This window comes from Magallana gigas, chromosome 7 (assembly GCF_963853765.1).
Source record: "Magallana gigas chromosome 7, xbMagGiga1.1, whole genome shotgun sequence".
NCBI classification, from domain to species: Eukaryota; Metazoa; Mollusca; class Bivalvia; order Ostreida; family Ostreidae; genus Magallana; species Magallana gigas.
This window is the reverse complement of record NC_088859.1, coordinates 7,117,945-7,129,286: the sequence shown is the minus strand read 5'-3', so window position 1 is coordinate 7,129,286 and position 11,342 is coordinate 7,117,945. Positions and strand designations below refer to the sequence as shown.

The 11,342-nt window shown below is 34.9% G+C and overlaps 1 protein-coding gene across 1 annotated transcript; it reads left to right on the top strand.

Moving 5' to 3' along the window:
• The first annotated feature begins 444 nt into the window (after nucleotides 1-444).
• Nucleotides 445-10,020, top strand: LOC105322551 (alpha-L-fucosidase). The gene is made up of 8 exons (XM_034456090.2): nucleotides 445-894; nucleotides 4,208-4,314; nucleotides 4,670-4,800; nucleotides 5,302-5,435; nucleotides 7,198-7,295; nucleotides 7,714-7,846; nucleotides 8,061-8,234; nucleotides 8,585-10,020. The coding sequence occupies exons 1-8, from the start codon at nucleotides 551-553 to the stop codon at nucleotides 8,841-8,843; spliced, it is 1,380 nt and encodes a 459-aa protein (XP_034311981.2). The 5' UTR covers nucleotides 445-550; the 3' UTR covers nucleotides 8,844-10,020.
• Nucleotides 10,021-11,342: the final 1,322 nt, after the last annotated feature.

Below are 11,342 nucleotides of genomic sequence, written 5' to 3'. Positions count from 1 at the left end.
GTTATCGTTTTGTTCAATATTATCAACAAGAGCTTGTTTCATACAGGCCTGTGAATATTATATAGGCATCTCCAAAAAAATAATAAATGCTAAATTTTTTATTTATTTTTTGATATTATGCTTCATTGCTTATTATCTAGAAATAACCCTCCCCCCCCCCCCCCCCCCCCCAAAATGACATAAAATAAGTTGGTCACGGTAGTGAGGGGAGTCGCTACTATTAAGCATGTTGAAACAGAAGAAAAATCTAAAAACTCATTTTATCCACCAATTATTTAAGATAAAGTTTAAAATCAATAATTACAATAGAGAAAATAGGAGCGGATCAAGGATCTGATTTAAATCAGATTGAAAGAGTCAGCTAAATTTAAAAACCGTGTGATAAAATTTTCGTTTCATAAACAAACTCACGTGGGTGTCATGTGATTTGAAATAGCCCGCTGCAAAATCCTCATTGTCCCGTTCAGTAGGCTAGACCCTGTAACAGTGTAAGCAACGCGTATAGTGAATTGAACTATTGATAGAGGAAACTGGTCAGCCGTAAGCCATTATGATGATGAAGTTTGTAGTTTTAGTGCTATTGCTCCAGATTTATATTGTAAGCTCTGTCAGGTACGAGCCAAACTGGGATTCTCTGGACACAAGACCACTACCCGAGTGGTATGATAAGTCCAAAATTGGAATTTTCCTACACTGGGGAGTGTTTTCGGTTCCTGCCGTTCAGAGTGCTTGGTTTTGGTATCAATGGAAAACTCAAAAAATCAAAAATGTTGTGAAATTTATGGAAGATAATTACCCTCCAGATTTCACTTATGCAGATTTTGCCTCACAGTTCCATGCTACATTCTACAATCCTGACCAGTGGGCAGATCTCTTCGAGGCATCTGGGGCGAAGTATGTTAATATTTTTAATATCTTAACTTTACAGAATAATCAAATCTTCTTATAAAACACAAAGAGGTCAGGTGCAGTCTATACTTAAAAATTACGACATTTTGCCAATAATAAACAAGGAAATTAATGCATGTACCAGAGTAAAGTTCTGCTTACAACTTTGATACATGTATTTCAACACATGTGAGTTGATGTCTGTAAGCTTTAATGAAATATTACCTGATAAGAAATCATTGTTAAATAAATTAAAAACCTACTTTCATTTTTGATAAACCAGCCAGAAATAGCAAAAAATGAGAGTTTATAAGGTGGTGGACATGTACACGCTTCAAAAGCTGATCTAAGTCAGTTGGAATTTGCATCTAAATAACAATTGCAATAAAATAATGTTAAATGATTACGTACATGTAAAGATATTCTCTTTTGAGAAGTGGACAGGCATAGCCTACATCGAAGTGGATGTAGGCTATACCTGTTCACTTCTCAAAAGAGAATTATGTAAAGAGTGAATTATATCTATTGTCAATATTGGGAACTTTTTTATGACAGGCTTAATTAGTACACAGCCTCACTCCTACCAGCACTATAGCTAGTGGATTAGAATGACACTTCAATCTCAGTGATAGAGCACTGCATTTTGTTTAACTAAAGCACCCTTGCGAATGTGTTCGGAACGTTTTCTTTATCGATGCTAAGTATGTAATAAATCCAGAGGTGCTCAAACGAAAGTTCACGAGACTTAGATATTCTGAGATTTGTTCAGTTCCTGTAAAATTTCGAGCGGAAGAATGAGTGTTTGTATAATATTCTCAAAATACGTACCATAATTATAAGTACTGGTCATGTTTCTTATCATATCCTACTTTGATTTATTTCAAAACATGGAAATCTATTAAGATATATATCTTATTTCATCCGATGATCTAGCAGTTATTAAACTAAATGATGGAGTTAGAGTCAATCTAATTAAAATTAGACGTTCTGAATCCGCTACCGCTTCTCAAACATCTAACAACATCCCACGCAGGGTCACGTCAGTGTGACCTTTCAAATAGGAATAAACATTTCAGAATTATCCAATCAGATTCGTGTTTCTAAAATCGACTCGGTTGAAGTTTCAAATTGGCGTCCGAAGAAGTGATTCAGTTATTCAACGTTAAAAAGCTTAAAAAAGAACAAGAAATCTATATATTGGGGTGCATTTTGGACGACATTTCTGAAGCATTTCCTACAAACGCCCGCGTTACACCCTTCGTGATCGATGATCGAGATCCGATCTTTTGGTTACTTCCATATACAATCTATCCTTTCTGTGTTCAGATTTATATAGCTTATTTTGATAGAACTTGTGAATAATATCAGTCCCATCAGCTGTCTTTTCGTATTGGACAAACGAAAATCCACATATAATACAGGCATCTCCTAAAACACAAGTTTTCCTCGTTGTCATGGGCTTTTCTTTCGCTTTGAACACCTCGGTTATCTACGTATGTCGATAAAAAAAAAGCAGAGGAGTTCTGAGCCCTCAGCCAAAGAGTCGGAGGCGTGATTTCATTGGTTAACTGAAAGGTCACACTGACGTGACCCTGCATGGGATGTTGTTAGGTGTTTGAGAAGCGGTAGCGGATTCAGAACGTCTAATTTTAATTAGATTGAGTTAGAGTTAGAGTTAATATTCGTGTTCAACCACTCTACACATGGTTTAAGATATAAACATTGGGTTGCTTAATGAAATCATAGCCCTGTTTGATGCATTTGGTGTGCTTTAAAAAAAAAGAATGCGTGCCTATTTTGAATAAAAACTTAGTATATCGAATAGTACAGTCTGTTTCACTATTGATGCTATTACTAGGTCAGGCGCGAATTGAAAATTAATCCAGGATCTCTACTAAGCATGTTAATTGTTGCACCAGCAGAAAAACCTATATTTAATTTCTATTGTCACATTTATTTCTAAAACTCATATTATCCACCAATTAATTAAGATAAAGTTTTAAATCAATAAACATTAAGATTTCATATTTGACTACAAGTATCTAGATTCTAGGAAATAGACTATAAACACGAGGCACGATTTTTACTGAGAAACTGAAAGGGTCAAATAAAATCATATGTGGTCTAAATTTAAATGACAATAACATTCGCAGGGGTGTAAAGGGTCTTAAGGTTGATAACCCTCATATATGGTCATTCCCTTAATCTGTGATTTAATTATTTTCACCTTTGAATGAATTTCAAAAGGGGTTTTAAAATGCTCTTATGATTTAAGCTCTCCTTAATGCCCAATTAAAGGTCTTTTTAATACCCAAAACATTGATACTTGATATCATGCTACTATTAGACTAGGTTTGAATTATATATAATATATATGGGTGTATATTGTTCTTTATTTACATGGCAAGTTCAAGGTCCTTTGATGAGTAAACACATGTATCACAGTATATAAATATATATATATATGTATAACAGTATGCAACTCAACTCCATGCATCACAAACTAAATCTAAGATAGTATATGTCAATTTATTTCCCCCAAGAGATGTAGTTGCATTTTGATATTAATTTGTAATTAGTTTATGTGTTACAGTAAAGATAATTAAATGATCAATCAACTGCATATCAATATATAGAAATATATGTGTCTAGTCTGGACCCCAACAGCTTTTCAAAGGAACATAAAATCCTGGGACTCATGGTTATTGAATATGTTGCATTCTCGCTGATTTTGATTGCTGCCTTTATTGTGCATACTGTAAATGTATTACATTTGGCTGTGCATTCTATTTAGCCTTTTGGTGGGAAACTGCGTTCGCTAAATCAAGAACATCGCAAAATGTAAATACCTAAGTAGATAAATTAAGGTTCCTTCAGAAATTTTATATATCAAATCCATGCTAACTTGTTGAAAAATCATATTCCGACAAATATCCTACACACCAAATATAGTACATTTACAGTATTTTTGAACCTATAAAAGCCAGCATATATCCCAATTTACTTCAAAACGCTGTTAAAACCATTTTAACAAGACCTTGGACTTTCGGTAGGATGTAACTATATCTTTTTTTGTGCATCAAAACAAGGTCAAAATGACTCTGGTTCAAGTGAAATATACACAGATTGCATAGATTTAGCTCCAATGCCAGACAAATCTTGTTGATTTCAAAGAGCCATGGCTATGTGGCCAGCAATTAAGACAGGCCTACATCACATTGCTGTTTGACACTACTACCTATAAAGTCCAAGCTCTTGTTAAAATGGTTCTAATTCCATGGATGTTTTAAGTTATGTGATATGGTTTTGATTTTTGCAGATATGTAGTATTGGTAACCAAGCACCACGAGGGCTTCACTCTCTGGCCCTCTACCGTCTCATGGAACTGGAACGCCTATGATGTTGGACCACACAGAGACCTTGTTGGTATGTCCAAGATAAGTCATTTATAATTTAGCTTTGCATTAATCTTCATAGCATAGTAGGCTAGCTAGTATCGTATTACTCTTATATAATAGTGTGGCACCAGAATTTTAGGACCATTTGCAAAGGACCAAAAGTAGACCACACAAAATATTAATTAATATTGTCAGTTGAACAGATTAAGTAATATAGAATTCTGAATTTCATAAACATTGTACATTCAGTTGTTTAATGTCATCAATTTCCTAGAGATGCTTACCCAACCAGAATGTAGAAAAATTAATCTCTGCATTGTTGGTCTCCATTTATCCTGCAAAGTTTCATATATTAAAAAATCATCTTTGAACATTATAAACAGGTGCCCTTGCTGATTCTATAAGAAACAGGACAGACATCCATTTTGGAGTGTACCATTCTCTGTTTGAGTTCTACAACCCTATCTATCTCCAGGATGTGGCCAACAATTACACCACACAGAACTATGTCAGGGTAAGAGTCTATATAGTCAGAAGACCTTTGATCAATTTACTCTCTCATGAGTAGACTCAAGACTATGTTAGGGTAGGTAGTAGAATAATAAATGTATTAATTACTATTATTATAATGAATGTGAAGGAGGAATAAATTAGGAGAATTCTAGGTTGCATGTACAATTTTTTTCTCCGATATACTGTATAAAAGTAATTTTCGCCCTTCTACACTTGCAAACAGTTTCGCCCCGTCTTGAATTCGCCCAGACACAGTTGTGTTTAAAGAAAAATAATTGAAGACATGAAGAATTCACCCAGTCTTAAATTCACTTGCTAACAACGAGGGCGAAAGGGGCAAAAATAAAATGGGGGTGAATATTTCCCTGTATACAGTAATAATTATAATACTGTCACATAAGTTATATTGTGCATAAATTATATATTAAATTTAGCATATTGTGAACCCTTTTATCTGATCAAAACTGCATAACTTTGTAGAGTTGTATTTACTGTGTTACAGAACAAGGCGTTACCAGAGCTGTATGAACTGATAAACCGATACAAGCCTGATGTACTATGGTCAGATGGAAGCTGGAATGAAAACAGTACCTACTGGAATTCTACCGAGTTTCTGGCCTGGCTGTTCAATGACAGGTAATTGCTTGCAAAGTTTCTTAATCTTATTACTGAATAGCTGCTGGCCAGTTTGTAGCTCCATGTCTGAAAAAATTTAGATGGACGACCTGGGAGTTAATACAATGCCTCCCTTAGTAAAAAAACTGATATTTTGAATTTTAATTTTTTGGGCTATTTACTTTATTTATACTTTCTCAGATGAAAAAGAATTGCACATTGTTAAAATAAAAAGAAAATATACCGCATCCTTTTTTCATGAAATAAAAAGAAAAAAATCATCGCCGCCCAAACGCATCTGTTTTTGGGAGTTGATTTAGTCAACTCTCCTATGCAGTTACTCGGACAAACCAAAAGTGAAACAGTGCTTGGACCTAAGCACAAATCAATACACCGCTGACAACATATAGTTCTAATCAATATATTCTATGTAATGAGTTATTAAGCATTCTACTACAGTTATCGCCGTGATCAAAGAGATGCCGCGGACATTATTCTCCAATATACCACGAACGTCATCAGTAAATTATCAGATCAGAAATACCTATTTGTCTCGCACTGATCATGAAAGTTCAACTTCAAACCGTCAAAATTTTTTAAACCATGTCAATTTCACGTGTTAGTTCCAGTCAAAACGATGTGTATTGCCTCAACTGTTTATTTTTATGAGATCAATGCGGCTGTTCCTAGGACCTCCCTAGCAAATTTTCACTGCGTGTTTTTACATAAAATATATAACGTGTAGTAGTAATAATCGTATTTAATTGCCCTTAAAATATCAGGGAACATGATTCAAAGATATTTTCTAAATAAGTTAAGAGTATTAAAAATCCAAACAAAAACATGTCGTCTGCATGTGATCGATACACATGTAAACATTACTAACAAAACCGTTGGGGTTACACGGAACAGCCGTCGAAATGACCTAGATCGTCTCTCTATAGGAAATCGATCTGTAGAAATACTTGGCTGTTAGTAGAATAGAAATAAAGTTCTTGTTATCATGAATGTTGCAAGATAACCTCCTTGGTCTCGAAATGTTGTTTGAAATATAAAAGCCTCGGCTAACGCCTCGGCTTTTATATTTCAAGACAACATTTCTCGACCTCGGAGGTTATTCTGCAACATTCACGAAAACTCGTACTTTATTTCTTAATTGTTTTTCAAGGAAACTTATATATAGATTCTTTGTAAAAAGTCAGATTTTAAATGGTACGGATAATTTAGATATTTTTTGAAGTGGTACATTTTATGTATTCCTACGCTAGAGTTCAATATAGTCTTGTTCAGCCAGACGCTCGGCTGTCTCCGTAAATCTCCGACAAGCAGAGAGTCTCTGTTGCTTGTCGGAGATTAACGGAGACAGGTGAGAGTCTGGTTGAACGAGACTAGAGTTCAATTTTGCTTGGGTCCATACAAGTTCTCATAACTATTTCAATTACTGATACGTAGTTCGATGGAATAATTCTTTGGATATTACACAACATGATTCATATTGGGTTTTCACGCAATTCCTGTGTGAGAATTCATATTTTAAAAATGTGCGTAATTCAAATACATATAGTGAACAACTTGCCATGCAAAATAACATATCGTTGATTTTATCATAAATAATAATCGATAAAATCACCTCCCGTCAGTACTTCAGTACTTTAATTTTGAAAATGTTGGCCTGAGAACCAATAGATTAATTTTTGATGGCCTAAATTATATTTGATGGGTTCACCGTGACTTGGACAGGTTGTATAGCACCTGTTCAATGGTTAATCTGATTGTCTTGTAGCCCGGTGAAGGACACAGTGGTCACCAATGACCGTTGGGGAAAGGACGCTATTTGTAAACATGGAAGCTTCTGGAACTGTCAGGACAAGTTTAAACCAGGTAACAAGATAAAGATGCAACTTTTTTACTGTAGATTCCTAATAATTACTATTAAGTCTAGGAATTAATACTTTCTTTTTAATAAGGAATCTACTGAATTTATGTAATTATTTTCCTGACCTTGACCTCTATATGACCTTCCTATGACCTTGACTTCATTACTCTAATCAAACCTTTGACTTATAAAATAGAGTCAAAGATAAACTAATCACTGTACCGCAGCTGTATTTGTTAATACAGACTTGCACATAACATGGAATTTGCATTTTGTGTAAAACATTTATTGATATTTAATTAAATCATTTGGATCAATAATAATTCTACATCCCTATAGATACACATTTAATACATGAATATAAGTGCACATCAGGAAAAGAGTAAAAGAAATGATTTTAATGAATAATATCCTCAAATGCAGGCAAAATTATTAAGCACAAGTGGGAGAGCTGTATGACGATAGACAAGAGGGCATGGACTCATCGGCGCCAGATACAGATTGAGGACGTTCTTACAATAGAGGAACTGCTGGCGGAGATTGCAGAAACTGTCAGGTAAGTGACCTCATACATGTAGTTGGCTAGATTATTTTTTAGTTGGTTCAATACTTCAGAGGGATATTTTTATGAAAATGTTGATCAGAGGTAAATTGCTTTTCACTGTGACAAAGTAAACATACCAATTCTCACTGAAGTTCGTCTGTATCGAAGAATTCTCTTTCAGTGTTTGAAAGATTTTCATAATGTGATTCTTTTAACTGTACTATAGTTATGGAGGTAACATCTTGATCAATGTGGGACCTACAGCCGACGGAGTTATCATCCCTGTATTTGAGGAACGACTTCGACAAATGGGACAGTGGCTCAAGGTCAATGGAGAGGCTATCTATGAGACAAGGCCCTGGTTCGAAGCAAAAGATAACATAACGTTTCCTGGAGTTTGGTGAGTCAGTATTTTAGGTCACTTGATTCCCTCAGGTGACATATTGCAATTGGTCTTCGTTCGTCATTGTGCATCATTCTTCGAACATTAACAATTTTAAACATGTATTTTTAGCTTCTTTTATAAGTTCAATTCTTACCAGTTTTGGTGTGAAGCATCTCTATGGTAAGAGGAATCTAAATTATAAAGCTCATGGCTTCCCCACCACTCCTGGAGCCTCATAAGCAGGGCCAAATATGCAAAAAAGACCAAAATTTCAAAAATCTTCTTCTGTACCCTCACACATATGTAGCAAAAACTATACCTCAGAATTAACAAGGCAATAATGGCAAGGAGATTGATTATTTCAGGTACACCACAAAGAAGCAAGGAAATAGTACAGCAGTGTACGGTATTGTCACATTCTGGCCCCAAGACAACAAGATTCTCCTTGGTGTCCCAGTTACCACGTCAACTACCAGGGTCACAATGCTTGGTGTTAAGGAGCCATTAAAATGGTCTGTGTTCAAGAATGTGGCCATGCAAATTGAGTTCCCTGTACTTTCATATAACCAGATGCCATGCAAGTGGGCATGGGTTATCAAAATGGAGAATCTTAAAAATCAATAAGAATGGATGTACATTTTAAGTGTGGGCTTTTTCAAAAATTTGTCAAACAACTTTGTCTCTTTCTCAGTTTTTATGCATTTTTTTAATTGGATGCTGTGAATGTGATTGTTAAACTTTTGTGTGTAAATCCTTGTTTTTGTATTCAGAGATCCATGTATATTTTTTATACTCCTACATTAAGGTTTTTCTGTAGAACATACTAGTTCTTGAGTCATTTATTGTATTCCTAGGATCTTACATCAGGGTTTTGTTTAAATTCATTCCTTACAAGCACATTATATAGATTATATAGATTTTTTTCTATGCACATTGTTTATTTTTTGATTGTGAATGAGATTACTACATTTATTTAACATACAGGGTTGTGATGATATGTTTTATGATATAAACAAAGAAATATTTCTATAGATAATATAGATTTTTGCCCATTGTTTATTTTTTAATTGTGAATGAGATTACTACATGACAGTGTTTATAACATACAGGGTCATGATGATGTGTTTGATGTCTTCAACAAAGAAAATCTTTCTAGTACGCCTGTACGAACCAGTGCCCCTAGAACACAAAAGCACTGAGAATACTGTAGAATCCTTCTCTTACAAGAGTACTTTATTCCGCAATCCCATTGTATCAAATTGTGAGAACATAAAATCGCGAATGCAGAATTTTCATCTTAATTTCTTATTGTTTCAAATCCCATAAAATAATAGCGAGATTTTAATATTCACAAAAGTGCTTCTCACTATTTTATGCAGATATTAATTTCTCATTTACTTAGGAATCTACTGTACTAATAAGGTAGCTGGGTGGTCAACAAATTACCTATCATTTTAATTATGATATTTCTTAACCTTAAATTTTGATTCAGTAAAGACAAAAATCAAATAATTTACTTCAAAAATGTGGACGTTTTTCTACTTTATTTTTATACAGATTGATTGAGCTTTTCATCTAATGGAGATAAATTCCAGTATGGTCTTTTAATAATGGCCACGACCATCCAACCCTGTTAAAGTATACTGTCCCAATAAATGATAAAAGTCATCACAAAATGTAATATCACCGATGCACTCTACTTAACACTGATTTAAAAATATCATTTATTTTTGGACGCATTTGATAACCTTTATCTATTTATGTAAAACTAAATAAACACTTTACAAGAGAAAATGGAGTTTCTTTGATTTGCATCAGTCAGGTCTGAAATGAATGATAGTGTATAGTGAATGACTACCAGAGGATGTATAGACTCAAAGGTAAATCAATATGTAATATAATGTACATGTATTTCTTAAGACATGTACCTGTACATGGGTGAGTTTGGACCTAGAATCACTTTATAGTTTGAAAGTTTATGTATATATTCAGTACATATATCTCTCTATAATTTCTTGCTAGCTTTTAGGTGCCTAAATTGCAGGCATAGGTCCTAGGCCTGCGCGTGGCTGAAACTGAAGTGTATAAGTCCATTTTCTAGGAAATCCTGAAAAGATGAGACTGAGGTACACAATATTCTCCCCAAACAAACATAATAGATTTAGCTGGAAACCATGGCCTCTTCCATTTGGTTTGTGATGTCTTCCAGTGTCTGAGGTTGGCGTCAGTTTCCATCCTTTTGGTTAATCTACAAACATCCACAATTAGCTCTGAGGCTGGCAATGCTGATTTCAATTCTTCCACCATGCTTTTGACTGCAGTAAATTAAATTAAAGACCATGTATGTTGCAAAGAAAGTTGGGAGGAGGAGAACACCTGCCCCCCTCGATACTACTTGCCTGGAGAAGTAAGAAATTATTTTATGGATAAATAGGGAACATGTTTAAAAATCTTCTTCTCAGCAACTAAAGTGGTACAATTATTTAGATTAGTATGTGAGCATCCTTAGATAGTGTAGATTCTGAATTGTTTAAATTGTGACCACGGGACTAATACTGAGGCCCTAAGATGGGTTCAAAGTTTAACATAAAAATATATTGGGGGAAAAATTTAAAAACTGAAATGGAATGATACGAGGAACTTTTATGCAGGTGAGTGATGTGACCCATGGGCCTCTAGTAAACAGCTCACTACGGAATTACTGGAGTATAACTCAAATTGAGTCCACACCATCAAGGAAAGAAGAAGATGTACAGGGATTAAAACAGGCCCGTAGCATTTGGGTGGGGGAATGGGGGGACGCCTGCCTTTTATTTGCAGCAGACATCCCTCCCCCCACCACCACTCTTTTTTTTTGAGAATTACCTCTTTTAATTTTGCTTCTCAAGATTTTTAGAATTTTTTTTGAATGAGCCCCCCCCCCTCCACACACACTTTCAAATAACGATACTACAATGACTGCAAAAAAACCTTAAAACAGGGGCGTCTGGACTATTTAAAATATAACCCGTTATATAGCGGGTTATGTATTTTTTTTTTCATGAAATGATCTCTACCTTCATAACCCGCATGAATCAGGCAGGCGCGTAGCATCGGGGTGAGGGGGTGGGTGGGGGGCCTGCC